Source organism: Pelodiscus sinensis, chromosome 1 (genome assembly GCF_049634645.1).
Source record: "Pelodiscus sinensis isolate JC-2024 chromosome 1, ASM4963464v1, whole genome shotgun sequence".
NCBI classification, from domain to species: Eukaryota; Metazoa; Chordata; order Testudines; family Trionychidae; genus Pelodiscus; species Pelodiscus sinensis.
This window is the reverse complement of record NC_134711.1, coordinates 100,460,484-100,483,452: the sequence shown is the minus strand read 5'-3', so window position 1 is coordinate 100,483,452 and position 22,969 is coordinate 100,460,484. Positions and strand designations below refer to the sequence as shown.

Genomic DNA, 22,969 nt, shown 5'->3' with positions numbered 1-22,969 from the left:
GTTCTCAGACAATTTGGCAACAGCAAACCGGCACTGCTATTATTGACCCAGAGTAGCATCTAGAAGCAGTGGCGTTATTAATACAATAAGCAAGGTTTTCTGTGAACTGCTGTGCTACTCTGTGGAGCTGAAGAGCTAGCTAACACCTTTTATTTACTTTGTAAGGATCTGGAGCTGGAAAGGAATTAATGTAGTTGTGAAGTACGGAGAACTAAAATAGCAGTGATTCAGTTATAGTGGAGCCAAAACTTCTTAAAATTAAACTCTATTGTGTTTGAGATTTTTACTTCTCTGATTCCTATATTATTAACTTCTCTGATAAGAGAAGGAAATGTTATGCAGTGATACTGGAGAAGCCTTGCACATTAAATCTAAGCTATTATCTCGGAGGGCTGTATAAAAAGAAACTACTTTTCATCTTGTGTGTTATGGGAATCCGATGAGCAGAATATGTAGTCTAAAGGTTACTAGATAATTCACAAACCTAGTTCTCTTTGGGAATATTTTAATTTACATAACTTTCAAAGAGATTGTGTGTCATATTTAAAAGAAAAAATGGATAATAAACTATGTTGGATGGCCCTATAGACCAGGAATCTCCTGGGTGGTTAGGATGTCTCTCACTTGAAATTCACTTTTAACTATGGCTCAGACCATTAGTGATTTGAAATTCACTAGCATTTGATAGCTTATGTGGAAGGGGTTGTGTGCCCATCATAGGCACCTGTCCCCTAGTTTCAAACCTGCTCGCTGTGTAATCTGAGATACCAAGTACTGGGCATGGAAACAGAAATTACCCCTTCTGCTCCTGGAGATGGTGGTTCAGTCAGCGTTGAGTCATGTTAGAGGGACACTGGAGGATGCTCTCCTGTGGTCAGCCTATTTCCAGGGCTACCTGTTGAGCAGCTTTCCCATGCATCAGATTGTTCGCATTTTAAAGGAACTTTTCGATTTCCAAAATAGAAATTATTTATTTTTATTTCTGTTTATAGAGCATAGTGGCTTCACTGAGAGGTTTTCAACTCCCCAAAACCTATTCCACATACACATACTCTTGCTGCAAACCTGTGGGCCAACTCTGATGTCTCAAGCAGCAGCTATGTAAATATTTATTGATGTGACAAGAGAAAAAAAGTTGCTTCATCCCAATAGACAGGAAACCTTTAACTTCTGCCTCTCTCGGAGGCTGCAGTCAGTGAGAACAGGAAAAGTTCACAATTGACATACTTTGCTCTTTTGGTTCCTGTTTCACTACAGACTGTCATTCATGTAACTGTGGAAGGTTTTATCTGTTACTGAGGAGACTTCCCCATCAACCTTAAGACCCGCATTTTGTAGTGAAGGAAAATGGAGCTTGCAGATCTTTTGACATTTGCCTTCATGGAAATCAATGGAACAACAGTAACAGTGGCTCTGCTGGTGATCCTCCTAGTATTACTCTCTTGGTAAGTGTATTCATACTAACATGATACCTATGTAATATTGAAAGCCAGCCAAAAAATGAGCTCCAGGAGTAGATTCTCCCAGGTGGAATTCAGCACCAGCATATCGTCTCAATCAAAATATCTCGTAGGGTTTCATTATGAGGCTGGAGGGGGGCAGATGCAGACATTAAAAGAATAAAACAGGCACTTAGAAGAAAGTTTTGTCAAATTCGTGAGAGAATTTTGTCTCTTCCATAGTTTCTTTGTATAAGATTTTTGTTTTAAAATCTCTATTAAAATCGATAGGTGTTTTTAGAGTAATTTCAGTAAAACCCTGTCAAATTTTTAATACCTCTTGATTCATCCCCATTAAGTTTTCACGTGAGGAATGTTGAAGGTGCTCAGATTTGAAAAGGAAAAAAGGATAGTGTCACAGAGTTTCAGTGGATCTTTTTTTCTCTACAGATCTTACACTTTGCTTAGTTTTTCAACTCAAACCTACCAGCGCTGTAAACAGTATTGTTTTACATTTAGCAATAGTTTACTTGTATGTCTGTTTTTATTAGAGCTATGTCTCAAATCCTTCCTAGTCTCCCCTCTCCCCCAAATCATCACCCATTGTTTTTTGTTTCTGTGTGCCCAAGGAAGAGGTTACAAGAAAACGTTAGCAAATCTAAGCTAAATACAACAGTCTTTAGACCACCAGCAAGGATAAAGATAAAACACTGTACTAACACCTCAGGTACTACAGACATTTTTGTAGATGTGTTAATGAGAGATGCTTGTCTGTGTATGCCTTGATTCTTCAATCTCTTAGGGCCTCATCTGTTTCTATTTAAGTCAATGGGGGGGGTGGGGGACTCCTGCTGACTTCAAAGGGAGTGAGATTGGACCCTTGGTGGTTTGGCAGCGTGTATTAACTAGGCTTGTTGGTGATCCAGTTTGTGTTAAAATAATAATTGATCCAAACCTCCGTGGAAAAGTTACAATCTTCCCCTCTGTTTTCTGGTCTGCGTTTTTGAGATCCAGATAAATTGCGTTGAGGATTCATGCTGCAACACACCCAATGTTCAATATGGATTGTGGCTTAAAAACCACGATTTGGCTCATAATCCTTACTAATGCAAAACTCCCATTGACTTCAGTTAGGAATTTTGTCCGAGTCAGGAGTGCAGGATGGGGCTCATGGATTAATTCGTGCTGTTTAAACGTATCTGGACTAGTTAACACAATCTTTTTGTCATCCATTTGTTGTTTATATCAGTAAAATGTAATGATTCAAACTATAGAGTTAGTTGCTTGAGATCCGTCTGCAACTGTAAGAAGAGAAGTCGCTTATGCTGTTAGAAGCTTATCAACCTTTCTCAATCTAGCTGCTATTTAGAAGTTGCTAGCTCCTGTGTGTGTGCGTGTTATAAAAACTCCTCGAGGTCTCCATTTATGCTGCATATGCCATTGTGCAGTTCCTTTGCAGGCGTCACGGAACAGTGGTAGGAGCAACTATGGAGTTAAGATTCCATGACTGGCTCCATTCTACACTCTTCAGTTTCATTTACTTATATACTTCTGAAACTTTTTTTTTTTTTAAAGTCCTCGTGCAACCACCACCAGGCAGATTTGAACCTGGGTCCTCTGAACCTTAGTATAGGCACCTCTACAGTTGAGTTATAAAGCCAGCTGGCTCTCAACCTGTACTGTAGAGGTCTCTTGCTCTTATGTGTTGCTGTGGTCTAGGTGCCACTGCATGGGACCATGAACCACAGTAGGTGTGTAGGTTACACTTGCCTCTGCCTGAAGGTTTCATTTTACATTAATGTTTTAAAAAAATTTTGAGGGAAAAATGGTTCAGCTATTTTTTTTGCACACAAGGAGTGGGGAATGATTGCAATGCATCTCAAATATCTACTCAGCAGAAAATAGATGTACAGTATAGTGATGCCTAGAGGCAAGCAAAGATCAGAATCCATTGTGCTAGGCACTGTACAGAGTGAGACTGTGTTCCAGTAGTTTTGCTGGCATAGCCCCCTAATGCTGACACGGCCTACACCAGGCACGTCACAGTGACGTTTGGAGGGCCGCATGCGGGCCGATCAAAATTTTTAGTGGCCCGCCAGAACATTTTTATAAAAGAATGAAGTGCGGCCCGCTGGCCGCTCAGACGACGTGGCCGAGTGTAGATCACAGCCCGCTGGGCTGCTCTGTGCACATGCTCACGGCCAGTTGGGAGTTCTGCACTGGGCGCTCATAGCTGGCCACTGTGCTCACGCCGCCCCAGCGCCTCAGGTGGCAACATCGACTCCGGGACCCAGGTATTAGGTTGGGGGGGGGGCTGAGAGAGCTTGGCTCTGGGGGAGGGGGAGGTATTAGGTTGGGCAAGGGGGCCTGGGAGTGCCTGGCTCTGGGGGAGGAGGGAGGCATTAGGTTGCGGGGGCCTGGCTCTGGGGGAGGGAAGGGGGTTATTTTGTTAATATTTTGTTTTTTATTTATTTAATCCCAAATAAAATCACAAAATGTATATTAATTTTATATCAATAAATGTCAATTGTTTGCAATTGCATGAATAGTTATATCTTTATGCAAAATCTCAGACTTATAAAGTATCTGAAATTTTCACAGAAGCCTGTTCTATTTGATTAACCATGGTCTATACTTGTTATTATTTCAACAAAACAAGTTATGAATCATATACAACATTAAAAAGTCCCTTAAAATTAAATTAAAAATTATGTAAAATTAATTTTAAAATGATTTAATATGAGCAAATAACAATTTTACACATCAAATTATTGTAATATTATAAAATATACCTAAAACATAATCTATAATAATAAATAACTACGACTTTCCGACAAAGTACATTTTCTTTGGTGGCCCTAGGGTTGCCATTGGTTCCTTCTGCCTGGCACCTGAAATGCTTTTCTTTTTTTGCTCGACAAACCATCTGGGAACCCTAGTGTGATGGGGCGTCCTCGCCCCGTCCCTTCTCCGTGGTCGGGGAAGCACTGGGCAGCCGCCGCAGCGGGGAGGTTCACCCGTGCACCGCCTGCTCCCAGGCCGCTCAGCCGTTGCCCCGGGCTGACGTCAGGAGGGGCGATGTCAGGGGTGCCCCGGAGTGAGCGGAGGGAGCGAGTAACGGCCCCGCCTCCAAGGAAGGAGGCAGGGTTCGCACCGTCCTGGACCGGGGACATGAAGCGGGGACGCCAGAGTTGGGCGGGGCCAGGGCAAGCCGTCGGCATGGCCCGTGCCCGTGATAGGATGGTCAGGGTGGCGGCCATTCAAAAAGGCACGCCGTCCCAGACCAGGGAAAACCGAGCCCAGGAGAGAAGCCCGAGCCCGAGCGCAAGGCCCAAGGCCGGGAGAAAGCAGCCAGCCGCCGCCAGGAACCGTTGCGCCTCCACTAACAATCCTGTCCACAAAGGGGAAGGTGAGCGCCGAGGAGGAGGCGCTTTCAGGGGAAGGGAAGTAGCCCAGGGCGGAACCCGGTGTGGTTGGCGGGTCAGTGTGTTTCGGCGGCTCGCCCCACTGACCAGACCGGATCCTTCACGGATCTGAGTCCTTAGGGCCCTGGGCTGGGGCCCGTGAGCGAGGGCGGGTCCGGGCCCCCCCTTCTCCCTTCCGCGGTACCCCTTGTCGTAACGAGGGTGTCGAGGTGGCACTATAAGCGGGGACTATAAGGGCAAGGCTGATTCAGGGAAAGATGATGGTAATGCCGGTGATGAGCACCCGAGACAGACTGTAGGCGGTCCAGCGATGGACTGAGTGAAGACAGTCGGTTGGGGCACTGAGGCACAGTGGGGGGAGGCGGTCACGGGAGCGCCTCCTGACACCTAGGTAGCCCTGAAAGCTATCAGTTTTTGTTTGTGCGGTCCTCATTAGGGTTTGAGTTTGACATGTCTGGCCTATAGCAACAGAAAAGGACTTTCCATTGCTGTAAGAACACCACCTCCCCAAACAACAGTAGCTACATTGATGGAAGCAATCTTGCATCAATATAGCTGTGTCTGCCCTGGGGGGGTTAGGTCAACATAGCTATGTTAGTCAGAATTGTGATTTGTTTCATACTCTCGACCAACATAGCGATGCCAACCTACTGTTTAAATGTAGACCAAGCCTAAGAGACAGCCCCTGCCTCAGAGCCTATATTTATATAAACAAGATAAAGGAAGGTGGGGAAGAGAGGCAGGCAGGCAAAGCAGAGGTGCTCAGAAGTGCAAAGCAGGGCCAAATTAATCTTTTGTGTGCTCTAGTACCTGGACCATGGCCCTGTTACCCTGTGGCCCCTGCACACTGCTCACACTGGGGGAAGGGATGGAGAGGAGCACTTATCAGCAAAAACAAAAGTCAGTCCCTGTGTGGCAGAGGGATATAAGACACAAGTAGAGTGAATAACGTGGTGCTGGCAATGTCATGTTAGTTCGACAACTTTTTTTAAAACGATTTTTGGAGGGGAATAAGTAAACAGGAAGCTGGGGAGAGGAGAAGAGACTAGGGGAAAATTAGGAAAGATGGGGACAGGTGGAGTGACTGTGAGGGAGGTAGGGCTAGGATGGATTGGCTCAATCAGCGCATGGGGGTGACTTTTTAGAATGAACGGACTGATGACCTCACCAATGTCTGGTGATCCTTGCTGTGACAGCTACATGGAAGTAGCCCTCAATGAGGGGAGCTGCCTTGAGTCTTCTGAAGAAAATTGTTTTAGGTTTTACCGAGTTAGGACCCTTTGAAAATCACATTCTCCCCACATATGGTACATATCTTCCCCCCCATCTTTTTTTATATGGGTCCCAAAATATTTCTCATTATGAAATAACTGTCTGTGTCTTTAAACCAATTAGATCTTTACAGGTAACGTCTACAAAATACAAAAAGGACTAATTTGGCCACATTTTCAATGTCATTAAGCTTGTGGGGTGCTGAATTCTGTCATCACAGAGAGCTGCTGGGTGTTGAGCCCTTTTGAAAACCTGTTATCGTCTTCACCTTCCTTTTCTTTGATAACCAAACTAGACCCAGTGATGAATTCCTGTCTCTGGTTCTGTGTTTGCTCCTCACCTGCTACAGCAGGGTCCTGATCTGTAACAAAGGCCCAAATAATTAATCGCAGTCATTCATCAGAAAAGTTCCTTTTATGCAGATATTCCTCTTCCAACTCCCAGCGTGGAGACTAGCAGTCTATCTACTGAACCTTCCTATGGCTGGGTTTCCTCATCTTCCAGATGGGGATAATAATATCTTGAAGGCTTAATTGGTATCTGCAGAGCCCTTTGATATGTTACAGTGCAAGGTGGTACAGTATAGCTGTACAAAGCAGTATTCATTTTCATTTTAACTAGCTGCTGAGTTGGGTCTGCCACATTTGGCTGTGGCTGCAAACATTCTTTTGTGGCTTTCCTTTTTCTGTCTGTAAACTGTTGATAAAATGAAAGCAGGAGCCCGTCTTTTCTTTTAAAGTTTAATGTACCATAAGCGTTATGTTATAAAGAAGCTATCACCGCTTTCTAATGCATGTGTTCGAGCTGGATTTTCAACTGCTTGTCTAAACAAACCTGATTTTTGTTTTTTAGAAAATTGGAAGTTGAAGTGAAGATAAGTGTGTGTATGAGACATAACGCGTTTCTCATTGCATGCCTTCACCCATTATGAAACAGGCATTTACAACGTCCTTGCCTGGTGCTACAAAGTCAAATCATTCAAAAGATATCAATTTGACTTTTACAAAAATAGTTTGTTTTCTGTTTGTACTGCCTAGAGGCACTGATCTGGGTTAGACATTGTCCTCACATGTAATAAAAAGACCGTCCCTGCCTCAATGATCTTTCAGTGTGTGTAAACTAGAGAAGAATTGGAACTAGAACAGTCCTTTAAATCCCTCTCTGACCCTGAATTTTATGAGTTTGGGTAAATTTTAGAGTTGGATCAGCAATTAAACCTTGGTTTAGAGTTGGATCAGACATCACAGCTCAGGCCCATTTCTAACAGATCAACTTAGATAAACTTAAAAAACAACAAATAGTCTGGCAACACTTTAAAGACTAACAAAACACGTAGATGGCATGATGAGCTTTCGAGGGCAGAGTCCACTTCTTCAGATGACCCGAGTTCTTCAGAAGTGGGCTATGCCCATGAAAGCTCATGATGCCATCTACATGTTTTGGTAGTCTATAAAGTGCTACCAGACTATTTGTTGTTTTTTAAATTTATCCTGTACAGACTAATTCAGCTATCCCCAGATCAACTTAGAATGCTCAAATGTTGGGACAGGCTGGTTTCAGATCTAATTTCAACCTCCTAACATCAAGTATGTTTAGATCTGGTGTTTGGGTAAAGTCCCAGAGAAAAATATATAGTTCCAAACTAGGCCCTTCTGTAGGATAAAAAAGATAAAATAAAAAGAAGACAGAAACCCAAGTCCTAGTTTTGCAAAACCAAACGCTAGATGATTAAGGCTTTTGAAATTTAAACCAAAAGTGTCTTTCTTCTTACTCAGCTCTAGTAATGTGTAGTCTAAAAGCAGGGTAAAAATTAATCAAATCTTAACGTAATGATGTTTAAACCATAGTGCTTTGTGCAAGGTACAAAATCGAAAGGCCTGGAAACTGGAATTCAGTACTACACTATATTGGCCCACTGGATGTCGATGTCATATGGGCAGTGTCAGCTTCTCCTTATTACATTAGTCCTTACTGGCTGAAAATTTTAGCTCTGCACTATTCTCTAGCCTTAAGGCTCCATGGCCTTTCAGGGCTAACCTACTCTGCTGAGACTGCTAGGCACGTTGAATGTGGTGTTTTTGAAAAGCAGACCCGTTTGATTTGCATTGAGACTCCCTGTTTTATTTTTTTGTTACAATAATGCTGTACCCCGTAAGTCCCATAATACAGTCTCAGGAATATTACTTGTGTGTATGCTATCTCTTTGGGAGCTAAGGTATTCATGGCATGTCCATGACTGTTGTATCTGGGTGCTTTATCTTCAGTATAGAAGGCAAAATATGAGTTGCCCCTGTTGATCACCTAGGAGAATTACTGTCTTCAATAAGAGAGCTACCTCATCGATTTCGAAGTTAATACATTTCCCAGAGAAAGTTGCTGTAGAAATTGGACAAATTCAAGAAACTATAATCCATCATAGGAAAGGAAGGGAGAAATTTAAAATCTCAACGCTTTAATTTTCCATCAAAAATTAAAAAAACATTTCCGAGAGAGAGGAAAGCCTGCTAATGAAAGAAAACTCTCCTGTTTGACTCTGTAAATGGATGTTGTTGTTAATTTTGGTTTGCAGAGTGTGTGAAATTAGAACTTAGTGACTCTTGCCGTCTATTTGTCTTTGAATACAACAAATCCAACTCCTTATTACAGGTACTGAAAATGCAGATAAAAAGCAGTTTTACTCAGTTCTAAATAAATTCGCCTTCTGTCATGGTAAAAAAAGGGGCAAACAACCACACCACTTTAGTGGTAATTTGCATTGTTCTTAATCTTCTTGTGTGGTAATGGTGTTGTACTGTACCTATTGTTCAGGTCTTGCTAAAGTTTTGTTAAAGTATGCTTGTTTCAAGGTAAAGTTATTAAAAGTATGAGGCAAATGTGACTATGGCCATGTCAATAAAAGGTACTGAAACTTATTTTGTGAAATTTCTTTAATCAGATGTTGAGGCAAGGGATTGTCTGTGGAACCTTCAAAGCAGCAGTAGGCCATTAGGCCATTCCCACCAGTTTATGCATTAGTAGGGGTGGGAAAACTAGTAAGTAATTTCCCCTTTTCCCTCCTCCCCACATACGTCTGTAATTTTTGTTCCTGTTTGAACCTGTTGTGTTGAAATCCTTCAAGTGACCCTTCTGCAATATTTGCAAGCTAACTGGAAGCCTTGACTTTCAGCCCAGCTTCACAGATTCAGTACATGGAGCTAAGCTTCTCAGACTTTGGGCTGCTGGGAATTGGTTTTCACTAGTAATAGGTGATGCAACAGGAAACAGAAGTCTATTTAATGTGCCAACAGGCTAATATAACATGCGGACACCCTCGTATTTGTGTATGTAGTAGCAGTCTGAACCCAATTTGCAATCTGGTCCCGCCTGAAATCTGATCCTCTTTCTCCAGTTCCATTTGTGAATGACCAGCTACACAATTAATGACCTCCTGTAGAAGATGCTGAACACCTTGTGGGACTATCCTACAAAACTCTGATCTACACTGCGGGTCTCCTATTAATAATTAATAATAATCTAATGAATGGGCTAAGTGACCCATGTTTTATAATTTGGCATTCTTACAGTGTGGGGTGAACTTTAGATGAATAATCAAGTTGACTGGTGGTGGCTGGGCGGGAATCCTTCCTTTTATACTCAGCTTTTATGCTCCGCTGGCCCTCTTGGCTGCTCTGCAGAGAATGGCTCTTAAATTCCACTATGTGAAGTTGCGAGAATATGACCGAACAGGAAATGTCAGTAAATTCCCACTGATGACAGAACATCTTCCAACGCCTCATTGCTTCTGTCATACGGTCTGATATCAAGCAAATTGGGGTTTCCCCCTGTAATGTCACATATAATGTGATATTGGAATTGTGCAATGTGTGACTCCCCCCTCTTGAGAGAACCAGGTGGCTCTGGGTGGGCCAGACCAAGCTTTGCTTGAAAGGGAGCAGAGTAGGCTAATGAATTATGATTTGGAAGCGTGCCAGGCCACTAATAACTAAATATCTTTCATTCTGGAAACCTGAAAGATCTGATAGGATGTTCCGTCACAGCATTGATTTGTACAGCTTTTTCTGAAAACAAAGGACTCTTTTATTTTGGGTGTAGGTGGAAATGAGTTCCTCAAAATTGTTTTTGCAGCTTCAGAGCAAAGCACTTTTAGTATTTTCATAGGACAAACTGTACAGGCCCTTTTATTTCTGATACACAGTGCTCAGGGAGTACACAAGTTTAACACTGATACCCTCATTTCTCTCTTTGAGGGTAAAGTTCAGAAGAGCAGCTCAATGTGTAGGTACCATTTTAAGTCCTCAAAATAGGGCTTAAATGGTGCATAAGCATTGAGATAAATAAATAAACAAGAAATTAAATAAACTATGTTGTTTGTAAAGTTTTTTTCATAAGCATTGCGTTAGCCTGCTACATAGAAGTACTGTATATTGTGCCATATTAGTATGAGGTCAAGGGATCAATACTTGGGTTATTTAATCGTGTGTGTGTGTGTGTGTGTGTGTGTGTGTGTGTGTGTGTGTTTTTTTAATAAAAGGACACTTAAGTTAGAGGCACAAAGTTTGAATTGGAGTTGGGAGGTTGGTGCTAATGGTGCACTGGGGTTATCCTGCAGAATCCATTAGATCCTGGGGCACCGCTGGAAACTTTTAGAACCCAAGTAGGAAATAGCCTTCCAATGCTGTAAAGTTAGTCACAGCAAGAGTGGGCTTTTTGTTTGATTTATATCCCCCCTGGTACAAGCAGATAACAGACCAGTGTCTGGGGCCTTCATTGCTGGTGAGTGAGGATGTGACTGCAAAAGCTGCCTGTAGCCGTTGCTTCACTGTGGGGCTTGGATCTGGTCTGGCCAAGTGTTGGGAAGACCAGGGCCAGGTTTGGCAGGAGATGAGTGTTTTCTGTTTTTGTTTTCTGTGGAGCTTCTGTGGAGCTCATGCCAGCTTGCACTGTTTTGCCTCTGTCTGTGTTGGCATTTGGGCTCTTAGGGCAGGACTGCCTATGGCTATGTGTCTTGCATAGTGCCTGACAGAGAGTGTCGTGGTTAATACCTCTGTGCACTACTACAGCCCAACTAACCAGCAGCTTTAAAGCTGCTGCTTTCCTGCCGCTGCACCCCCAGGGCAGGCGCTCTGGTGCTGGGAGTGCAGCAGAAACACTCCCTGGCTTGAAATAATAATAGCAACCAAATGCTTTTGTTCAGTAGCTTTCTGCATCTCCAGATTCCTCACTCTACATGTTGTTCTGGTGCCCCTGCCAAAGGGGGGATGTTGACAGCCCTACTGCTTCCCCTCCCTCCCTAAGGAGGAATACCTTCCTTCCCTTGGTTCAGTTGCCCTAACTGAGAGGTACTGATTTGTAATTTCAATTATTTGAAATAGTCTGGGTCAAGATCTCCTCTGGCCTAACTCCACTGCTTTTAAATGGATTTAGAGCAGCGGGCGATGTGGCCTTGCCTCTTAGGACTTTGGGAGAAATTGAACAGTAAATGCAAAAATTCTCACTGTGCCTTGTCCTCTCCTCACATCTATTCTATAGTGTTTTAACAAGGGCAACTTTTTCCTCCTCCACCCCATCTACCATTTGAAAAATCCAGCTATGGACCCTCATAAATAATAGTATTTCATTGTCTTTTGTTCTCTCTGTTGGCTCAGGTGCAGTTAGCTAATGTTTTCCACAGGCCTGGGTCCCCTTCCTAGCGGGAAGTGGAAGTAGGTAGTTGTGCAATATTTGATAGACCTATTTAAAAATTACTGGTGAAAACTTCCAGGGAGTGGGGGGCAGGGGAGATGTAGAAGTAGCTATTGGGACAACACTGAAATTTTAGTGAGAATTTCCATTTTTGTTGCAAATCCTGGGATGTACTTATTGAAGAATGACTTTTTTTACAACAGAAAGTAAATGTTTTTGCTTTTTTTTTAATGTAAACCTGAAAAACTTTGGAAATGTTAATGTTTTGCTTTCCTCTAAATTTTTCTTAGAAAGCAGAATACATGTTTTGATGATGTGTAGTGTATATGATCACCATGGATGAACGGCCAGCAGAAGGAACACAAGCTCATTTATTTTGTGGGTCCCAGTAAAAAGAATTTCACTTTATTTTTGTGGGTTTTTTTAAACTTTCCTAGGAATAGAGGAGAAGAATTAAAGAATAAATATTGAGGGTCCAGTGCTCCAGGACCATGCACTTTGTGTCATTATTTACATCCGTGAAGTTTCTGTTTCTGATCTGGTCGCAGTTTACACCCACTTTCTGTAGCTGTAAAGGACTATACAGGGTACCGGACAATGGTGAACCAAGGCACTGGTATCTGTGTGATGGAGTGTACCCACCAATTATAACTATGGTGAATTCCCTCCTTCCATTCAGTCCTCTGGACATTTCAGTAATGTAAGGGATAGGTTTGAGAAATGGTCAGCAGGCAGGAAAGGTATAAACAGGATCATTGGGGCTAAAGATGTTGGCTGAGTAATGAGAGGGTGATTGTTCTTGAATGGGGTGAGGAGGTAGGTAGCTGCTGCGGAGAAGCCATGCACAGCAGAATGGGAGAGCGGCACGGTGGGATGGAGCAGACTGCCGGGCTGCTCTGGTTCCTGCAGCCTGCATGGTGAGTGTGGGAGGAGGGTGACCCCTGCTGCTGCCCTGTGCCAGGCCCCTGTAATCTCCAGTCCCTCCTGTTCATAGGACAGTTGGGGCACCCGCCCCAATTTGTGCTATGGACTGGATGGCTCTGGCAGTGGGGACACTGATCATTGGGGGAAATCAAAAAAGCTATGTGGGGAGGAGAGATAGAGGGAAGAATCTGAGGATGGAGGAGGGGGTCATGCGGCTGGTTGTGGAGGAAGCATCGGACAACTGGGAGTAGTTAGAATCTGATATAGTCCGCACGTGGGTTGCTTCTTGTCCTAAAGAGTTTTGTGAATACACTTTTGATGGAGATGTAGGAAGACACAGATCTTTACCTAGAGGTTTACCCTATGGAATGGGAGAGAGACATACAGTGCAGCCACCTCAGGGATGGAGGAGCGGCAGCCAATGGGGGCTCATAGCTTGCTGCAATCAGTGGTTGAGAGGAGGAACTATGACCAAGGATGCTGGGGCCTTCCTGCTGTTCTGAGGGAAAATCTTCATGTGCTTTTTAAAGTTTACAGAGCAAACAGGGCTTCAGTTACTAAAGTTTGGCCTGACAGGTTTGTGTTAAGCTGTAACAAAAGTGGGAATGGGCGATAGGGGAGGGATCACTTGATGATTATTGGTTCTGTTCATTCCCTCTGGAGCACCTGGCATTGGCCACTGTCCGAAGACAGGATATTGAGCCAGATGGACTTTCAGTCTGACACAATATGGCCTTTCTTGTGCCCAAGTTTAGTTACCACAATGGGTATGTCTAGACTACATGCCTCTGCTGGCAGAGGCACGTAAATTAGACATACCGACATAGTCAATGAAGCGGGGATTTAAATATCCCCCGCTTCATTAAAATAAAAATAGCAGCCGCGTTGTGTCGGCTCAGCTGATCGTCGGCACAACGCGGCAGTCAAGACGCGGGTCGGTCGGCAAGGAAAGCCTTTGCCGACAGATCCTGTAAACCTCATTTCACAAGGCATAAGGAATCGGTCGGCAAAGGCTTTCCTTGCCAACCAATCCGCGTCTTGACTGCCATGTTGTGCCGACGATCAGCTGAGCTGGCACAACGCGGCTGCTATTTTTATTTTAATGAAGCGGGGGATATTTAAATCCCCACTTCATTGACTATGTCGGTATGTCTAATTTACATGCCTCTGCTGTCAGAAGCATGTAGTCTAGATGTACCCAATGTGTCTCTCTTTATTGTGTATCCTTGAAGGGTTTTGCCCCTCAGCTGTGCTTGTGACCTCTATGCTTTCATGCAAATATTGGAAGTACCAGTGAACCAGAATAATTAGCAATGCAAATAGGGTTGCCAGGTATCCAGTTTTGAACTGGGCAGTCCAGTATTTGAGCTTTCTGTTCAGGAAACAAATTGAGAAAATATAAATGTCGGTATTTTCTAAATAAGATGTAATGTAGATTGTGATGTAATGTCAAGTGTGTCTGGTATTTTTGTTGAAACCATCTGGCAACCCTAACTGCCAAGCAAATGAAAATCGCTGTTTTTTAACTCTAAGATGTCTGAGCATTTCAAAAGGATTTGCTGCCTAACTTTCTTAGGCTCCTTTCACAAATCTGGATCCAAATGCACACACACAGTAAACTTGCAACTTTGTATCTATCTTCAGTCACAGCATGGTAAAAACACTGTTTGTTTACTCAGTTGTCCAGAGGCATTCAAAGAAAAGGAAAGTGACAAAGTGTCAGGAATTTGCTTAGATAATCAGATTACACAGTATACATTTTGTACCAGGAAAAATGGAAACTGTCCTTTTGTGTACTGGTGGATTTTGAAAAAGCTGGTGGAATGCAGATTGTTCCATGGTTCTGTGAAAGTCTTGGGAATTGTAACTGAACTGGGTTTTAGGATAACCACACTTTTTCTCAACAGGCATGTTGGACCTAGACTCTGGCTGAGAGATAGAGGTCAACGGTGGGAAAGTAAACACTGAGGAGTTCGGGGGGGGGGGGGGAACTACAGCTATTCTGAAAATAATGGGGAAAGGGCTATTTTTAAGTGTTGTTCAAATGTCTTCTTTTTCCAGGTATTTAATGTAGCAATTGTAATTATTTCTGCTTTCTCTCCTATTTGTTTCTAAAACAACACTTTCGCTTAATTTAAACAGAACTTGTGTTGATGGCAGCTGGGGAAATGATTGACTAATGCTCTGAAATGAAACAGACCTCTGCTCCCTGCAGAGGGGGAAAAGGTGAGATCTGTATGAGAGTCACAAAGGAGGGAGAAGGCTATGGTCTTCCCGCGGAGCAGTGCCATTGTGGGAATTCCAGGGGACAGAGTATGCACAAGATGGTCAAATAATCCAGGGCTCCATAGCACCTACAGCCAAGAAGGTCTGGTTATTAGCATATTTACCATGGCAACACGAAGGTTTACTAAGTTCATCCTGTTGTTGGGATTCAAACCTGTGGAGCTAGGAGTTGGTGATGTTTCAAACACCACGCTTTGTCCACTGCCCGCCTCTCCTCAGTGTGTAATGATGGGACTGTAACCAGAACAGCATCCCTGACTATTAAGGAAATGGAGAACTCCTTTAGGGGCTTGGTAATAAAGTATTTCCTCTGAAGGACCCTTTTCTATTTAATGTTGGCATTTTTAGGGGTTCTGCACAGCCACCTCTTTCCTCCTCCTTGCTCTCACTCAGGAACGTAAACAAGAACTTCACCAAGCAGTGAATTCTGTGCCATGGCAGCGTTTTATATTTTGAGCAGAGATAAAAATCTCATTCGTTCTATAAACAAAACAAATCAAGAGATGGTGCCCCAGAGAACCATTTCTCTGTAGCCATTTTCCTCCAGCTGCTTTCTATTCCGGGCAGTTTGCAATGCACCATATGAAATACGCATGTGCCTGCCTGCCTGCCTGCGTGCATGGAACACAGGTTTCGGCCAGACAGCAGCCGCTCCGTCATAAACACAGCTTTTTACAATGCTGTAATAGTAAGATTACTAATAGAGCTGGGATGTTTGGTTATTTAGTAGCCTATTGTTTAGCAATGAGAGCCAGCAAGAGTACTGCAATCACAAGCACTCTGTCTTCACTGTAAATAGTTTGGGTTATACATGAGTATGGAGAGTGTGGCAAATATTCAGATGCATTTCAACTGAATAGGGGCCAAGCTCTCCTGTGGGTAGTTGCTGGATATACTTCCCTTACCCATACTTGCAGATCTGCCAGTTTCTCCAACAGTGAATCTGAAAGTCTCTAAAACTTGGCTGTTTTTTTTTTTAAATCAAAACATGCTTTATTAATAGAGGGGGGAAAAAAACCTTTCCATAGTAGTTGGTGACCCTAAAAAGTTCCTTCTACACAGGGGTACTAGAACCATTTTAATAATGGGGGTGCTGAGTGCCTCTGAACCAAACTGTAAACCCTGTATATAGTGGAAACCATCAGGGAGTGCTGCAGCATCTCCCACATGGCTAGTTTCAGCACCTAAGCTTATACATTTGTATTTATTTTTGCAGTATATTGCTATGAATGCCCAAATATAAAGGAGGAAGTATAGAGCGGGCCAGACACCCATGTTTTCTGCTGTCATGTAGACATGCTGAATCCTTAAGGCAAACCCACTCTACAAAGGACTGTCTATATAACTGTGGTAACACGGGGCTAGTGTTTGGTGGTGAAATATCTAGATGTTCTTTAATAGAAGTTCTTTTAACCTTTACCTGCATTAGTCACCATTTTGGTGTTGCCTTGTCTAGTTTCTTTCTTAGTCTTATAATGTGGTTCAGTGCATAAAAGCAGCTGTATGATGCGATAAATTTGTGATCTCAACAGAATTCCAATAAGGGCTAGTATGAAACTCAGCAAATCTTAAAGGTCCATCTATGTTTAGTAGTTGACCAGTTGTCAACAGCCATTGCCATTAGGTCTCTATGAAATTGTGGCTGAAAACATGTCTCTTCTAGGGAGGTCATCACAATTAATCGATAAGTCTAGGCTTATTGGTTAATCTTGTGGACTGCACGCATTTTCACCCCCCCTCCTCCCCACACACTTCCTGCCTCTGTATCAGGCAGCCTGGGTCACTGAAGCAGCCCTTTTCCACATCCCATGTGGGATGTGGAGCAGCCTCTGCCTGAGGGGGTTGCTGCCACCTCATGCTGCTGCCTCTGTATCAGAGGCAGCAGGAAGCTGGTTCATGCAGGGAGCTGGTTTATAAAGTGGCTCCCCTTGTGGACCAGCTCTACTTGCCATTCTGCGCCTGTCATGCAGAGGCAGCAGTGCAAGGTGGCGAGAGCTCCCCAGGCATGGGACTGGGAGCTCACTGGCTGCCGTCCCTGCCCTCGGAGACTATCAAATAGTCATGTAACCACTAAGATTTCATGTGGTTACACGACTATTCAATTACACGATATCTTACATCCCTTGTCTCTTCCTGTGTTTGCTAACACCTATATTAAGAGTGTCAAGCTCTTAGTGGAGATCAGGCCTGTTCCACTCTTGGAATTTGAACTCTGGTCTGTATAGAGTAGAGGGGAGAGTTTCGTGTGTCAACACATCAAACATTAAAGTCAAGACTTTTCAAAAGAACTCTGCATGCTGAGGATTGAATCATCTTGAAAATGTGGCCTCCATTATGCATGATAAACTCATGGAAATCTTGGTTAAAGTTTCATGTAGAAGACCTTTTTTCTTTGAGAGACTTTTTGTCACTTGTATAGTTGGTTGGGAAGATCAGAAACTTTCAAGAAAGTTTTCCTGGAAAATGTATCCCTATTTTTCATCAAAAGAATTTCATTTTCAACCTGCTCTTTTCAGGTTTATCAAAAGGATAACAACACTGGAGGAACAAATTCACCACTGGTGTAACTCCATTGAAAATCACAGTGATGGATTTGGCTCAGTGTGTTTAGATCCAGTGATAAACAAAATGAACAGTGTAATATAAGAGTGCATTTGAAATCCCCACCCCCTCTCACTCCTCCAGTTTGACACAGAACTTTTCCTGTTAAAAATGTGCTTTAACATAATATTGGTGTGATAAGAAGTAAATCCATAGAGACGCAGCACCATAAATCTTCTCTCTTTCTCGGAGATGCTTTTTGCAAGTTATGTAAATAAGAGGCCCCTGGTATTCTGGCTGTTTGCAGAATTGATGTGTGGCTGCAAAAATCATTCTTGGTTTGAAGATTACTGTGTATTGCCACCAAGTTGTGCACCCTGTCCCCTTTTGGGCAGATCCTCAAATGGTGTAATTTCTAATTTTGATCCGTTGACTTTACTGTGCCTATGACAATTTATACCGACAGAAGGTCTGATTCCAGAGGCTTTAGGAATCATGATAGCATTAATTTAGCGTATAGATGAGCATTCACATCACATTCCCTATCGGTACCTGGCCCAAGCCAGGGAAGCTAATGATCCAACCAGTGGAACAAATTCGGTGATGAATCTTGGTCATGTACCACCTGAGGCACCTTGTACCTATGCAAAAAGTGCACCTGCATTTGTCTTTGTCTGGGGTACAAGGACTTTTGATTGATTGGAAAGTGTATTGGCCAGTTTGGAGGAATGACTTTGTGTTAAACTATGTTGTTGTTTCAGGAGAATGCAGTTATCTTCATTTCCCACTCCAAGCTGTTCTGTAATATCACTATATGCTGTTTGACAGTTGCTGTTTTCCACTTCAGTGATGAGTGAATTGATTCATATATCTGTGATATTTGTAAATTACATTGGCCTCCAGCTATCTAAGAATGCAAAGTCATTATTGTTGTGCTAACATTAGAGCTTTTTGCAGGAGCTGGCTGATTCAGTGTTGTCTTTGAGAAAGTTAGAGTCTTCATCTTGGGGAGGGGACGGGCACTATGGGCAAATTGTGTTGCAATGTATAAGATTTGGTAGAAGTCGGTGGAATCCTAATGAATTGACAAGGATTTTTTTTAGCCATATTTTTTCAATTAAAAAAAAGGCTGTTCAAAACAGCTTGGAACACCGTTAAGATAGTCCCTTGACACACAAGGGTAACTTTCGGTTAAACATATAAATAACACTGAAAAGACTATATTTAGCTCAAGGGCGACCAAGAAGTGAAGGTCAAATAATAAAACAAAGTAGGAAAATTATAGCCCTCCTGGTTCTGTTTCACAACATGCTGTTTGGCAGCTGTGAAGGTACAATACTTTGGAATTTGTCTAACACCACTATTTCTTATTTGTACTTTAAATAAAGCAAGTGAGCATGAAGTGTGTATGTGTGTGTGTGTATGTACTTTTTGCTAAAGGCGCAATGCTAAGGCCTGTTTCACTAAATCCAAACAGCAGCTTTAAAATGTTACAGAATTCCTGTAGGTTAGATATTAATAAGATACTTGAAAGTCCTGATCAATGCGGTTTCCCAACTCTATCACTCAATGTGCTTCAGACCTGCTCTGGAGAGATCATCCCTAGAGGGAGGCAAAGAGATAATTCCATCAACTTCATCCTTCAATTGTTGGCATTTCTGCCAAGTAAGCCAAACCAAACCACAACTGACTGCTATACAGTGGACTGAGACCATCCGCTCATTTGAAATAGATAATCAAAACAGCTGTAAAATATTAAGAATGTGAGGTCACCACTGACTCAGGCTGAACTGAAGCTAGCCATGACCTGAGCAAGTAGCCCCTTTGCATTTAAGTATTAAAAGCACACAACTCAGTATTATCTCATTGCTGTAAACGTAAGTAAAACTTGCAACCTGGGAAAAGCACCCTTAGTTTGGGTGATGATACTTTTAATCCTTGATAAATGGAGCTACCATCCCTGTTGTCATTCCATGCAGAATGCTGGAACGAGGTAAGAATTATGCTGTGTTCTTTTTTTTTACTTAACCAAAGCACTTCACTTAATGTGTCTCTGAGTTGGGTCAACCGCATAAGCACAGCGGTAATCACAGAACAGATCTCAAGAGCCCTATGTCTATTTACACCAGCTGGTGAGCTAGTCTGCAGTCAATGTCTTGACTGCTCTAAGCCAATTGCAAGGCATGACACACAAGGCTGTTTTGAGTTTGGTCTTTGCATTCCATTAATGGGAAATAGACATCAGGGGTAATAAACAAAGATAATATCTATTGTTATTACTCCACTGATGTTGGGCCAGATTCATTTCCCTTTAAATGTGTAGCCACTTTGATATAGAGAGGAATGCAATCAAGGTTGAAAGGGCCACATGCAGGAAGAGTTACTTGATCTCTTGAATGGGAGTACCCAGTTTGTTTTTGCTGTGAATTCTAGACTTGCTTTACGTAAAATTGAATGACAGAGATAATTGCAAGGAAGTCAGAGGAGTTTCCTGTTATCAGTAAGATTTTTGGTCTTATTTCCTGTGTGCAGACTTCTTATAAAGTCTTGTCTAAACAAAAGCTTCAGGGTGTGTGTGTGTGTGTGTGTACGTTTTTATTCATCTGTTTGTTTGTTTATTTGTGCTAACTAATTCATAGCAGAGGCCAAACAGGGAGGAGGAAGAGGCCTTCAGAATCAATCCAGTTTGCAAAAGAAGGGAAAACATATTAGGATAATGCTAAACCAAAGTCCCAGCTCCAAGTCACCCTGACCACCTCATGCCCTGAATGGAAGACAGCTTTGACCTTAACTTGGGCTCATGAATTAGTCCAAAATTTCGATGGGACTTACAAGTAGAGTCCAATTCTAACCCTAGCCAAGGCCCACAAATTGGCCCCAAATGGAATCTTTAGGGTTGGGCTGTTGAACTGACCTGAACATGTATCTCACACAAGCTTGCAATTCAGCACTAACCTTCCCTTTGATTTCCAAGTAGAACTAGGTGATTAAACAAATGCTGGTGACAGTTTCCTCCATCCAGCAGCCCCTAGATCATTTAGGCATCTTGTACAGGCAGTCCCCGGGTTACGTACAAGATAGGGACTGTAGGTTTGTTCTTAAGTTGAATTTGTATGTAAGTCGGAACTGGTACATATTGTAGGGGAAACTCTAGCCAAACATTTCTCCAGAGCTCAGTTTTATTCTCCCACACCTCACTTCCCTCAATCCTTTATTCTCAAGCTGAGGTGTCTGCTGAGAAAAGCCGCTCCGCGTCTCCCTAGTCTGCTGGGGGGGAGCGCTAGCTTCGCGTCTCCCTGGTCTGCTGGGGGGAAGCAGCTAGTGCGGGGTTGCCTCACCCCGTTTGTAAGTAGGGATCCGATGTAAGTCGGATCCATGTAACCCGGGGACTGCCTGTACTTCATTCTGTTTGCTCTTTATAGCAATGCACTTTGTTTCTGATGTAAGCAGGGTCAGAATAAGCTCTACCCTGACATCTGTTGGTGAACTGTGGCAAGTCAGGGTCAGGATAAGCCCTGCCCTGACATCTGGGGGTAACCTGTGGCAAGTGATGCAAAAAGACTTCAGGGGCTGATTCATTTGCATAGGCACGCCCACCCTGCCTAGTATGTGCTCTCAGCAGCCAAATGGTCACTTTGGCCACTGTGGGATCTCAAGTTTCTCTGTTATTGAGGCCGGGGGGATAAAGTGTTGTTACCCTGATTATGTGAATCAAATAATGTTTCGCCATAAATTAAGTAGCACTTGCTAGACAAGGGGCATGGGTTCCAAAGCCAGTCAGATTGAGAGGTTGGGGATAGGTCTTTGTACCTGGTGGTTGGGGCCCTGTTTGAGGGCCCCAAACACACCAATTGCACTGTCTCCTTTCTTGCTGGCTTTACTGTGGGCCAATGGTGTACTTGTACTGAGGCTTTTCTACTGCAAGCTGAAATCATTGTGTTCTGAGAGGAGCCTGGTGCTATACTGCTGAAGAGCTGAAATCTACTGTGAGCTGAAATCATTGTTGCTGAGTACTAGCAGAGCAGTTTGTGGGGGTGACTGGTGGATGTAGGTGAGCGGCTGGTGGCGATGACTGACGGGCGGCCGATGGAGCAGCTGCGGGACCTACCAGTGATGACTGACGGGCAGCCGATCGAGCAGCTGCGGGACCTACCAGCTGGTGGCTGGGGAGCGTGGCCTGAGGCGGGCTGATGGAGCAGACACTGCCCCGTGGAATGGCTGGAACGGCTCACAGGACAGCAGGTGGAGTGTGGTGGAGTGATTTGCGTCAATGGACCGCGTAAGGTGTATCTACCCCTGCCCCCTCCATTGCACCCAGGTTGGGATGGTAAAACCCTGCCAAGTGAACTTTTGAACCCTGGGGCAGCACTGACCCCGGGGCAGAGACTTTTGGGGTGTTGGACTTTTGGGGACCTTGGGTGATTTGTGGCTGGGGGGTGGGTCTTTGCTCATGTCTGGTTTATGAATCTGAGTTGTGGTGTTTTCCCACTTCAGTGCTGATGTCGGTTACCTTGTGTTGTTAAAGATTTGCTGCTGTACCAAGACTCTGTGCTTACGAGAGGGGAAGAATTGCCTCTTTGAGGCACCCAGGGGTGTGTGTAAGATTTCCCAGGTCACTGGGTGGGGGCTCGAGACGGCATTGTATTATGTTGTTGGGAGGAGGCCCCTAGATATTGAACCCAGCCCTTGCTGCAATTAACTTGTCCTTACGAAGCTTTTGTTTCATAATTAAAATACTACTTTTGTAATTTCGTTTTGCTACTTAGAGATTCCCTCAGCTAGGCTGAGGAAACATCTGAAGCAGCTGTTTTCTAGCAAACTACACACTCTTGCTTCTTTTCTTATTTTGTCAGAGGCTAAGAGTCTGGTGGGGAAGGAGAGAGAAAGGAGCCAGCCACTGTTCTGTAGCAGGTTTTAGTCTGGCAAGTGTATTCTTGCTAATATGCTGCTTAAAGAATTTTGCAGCAGGGTAACTATGATCCACCAAGGCAAACCCCTAATGAAGACATGCTACACCAGTTCAGTTCATCTACTGGAGGTTTGGGAAAGTGTGTCTTCATCAATGAAAAATATCCCATGTAGATGGGGGCCTTAAGCCAGACATTCACTGACATACTGGCAAACAATCATTTGAATGCTGTAGTTCAGGCTAACCCAATGTGGTGTAGAGGATACTCAAAGGGTTCCAGAGGCTGGCTTCTGACCTGAGCCTGCAAGCGTACACAATGTGTTTTTTTTTTTCTGAGCCCAAGTCCACTGATGCAGGCCAGCTGTGGGTTTTTATTCCCAAGTAGACGTACCATATGTCAGTGGTTTGCCCACATGTGCATCATCAGTTATATTTGTACAGTAGTTTAAAAAAATTTGTCAGGACATTTGAATGAAAAGAGGATGTTTCTT

General features: G+C 43.4%; 1 protein-coding gene across 6 annotated transcripts in view; it reads left to right on the top strand.

Moving 5' to 3' along the window:
* Positions 1-22,969, top strand: part of TBXAS1 (thromboxane A synthase 1) — a 349,992-nt gene that overhangs the window by 15,371 nt on the left and 311,652 nt on the right. For 3 of the 6 annotated variants that reach the window (XM_075939406.1, XM_075939367.1, XM_075939373.1), the window contains exon 2: positions 1,258-1,445. The exons of 1 other annotated variant lie outside the window; for it this stretch is intronic. In XM_075939406.1, coding sequence (XP_075795521.1) covers positions 1,348-1,445 — 98 coding nt within the window. In that variant the 5' untranslated portion in view covers positions 1,258-1,347. Of the gene's footprint in view, positions 1-1,203; positions 1,446-14,884; positions 14,969-22,969 lie in introns of those variants that run through there. 2 more of the 6 variants (XM_075939385.1, XM_075939395.1) reach the window with 2 other exon arrangements.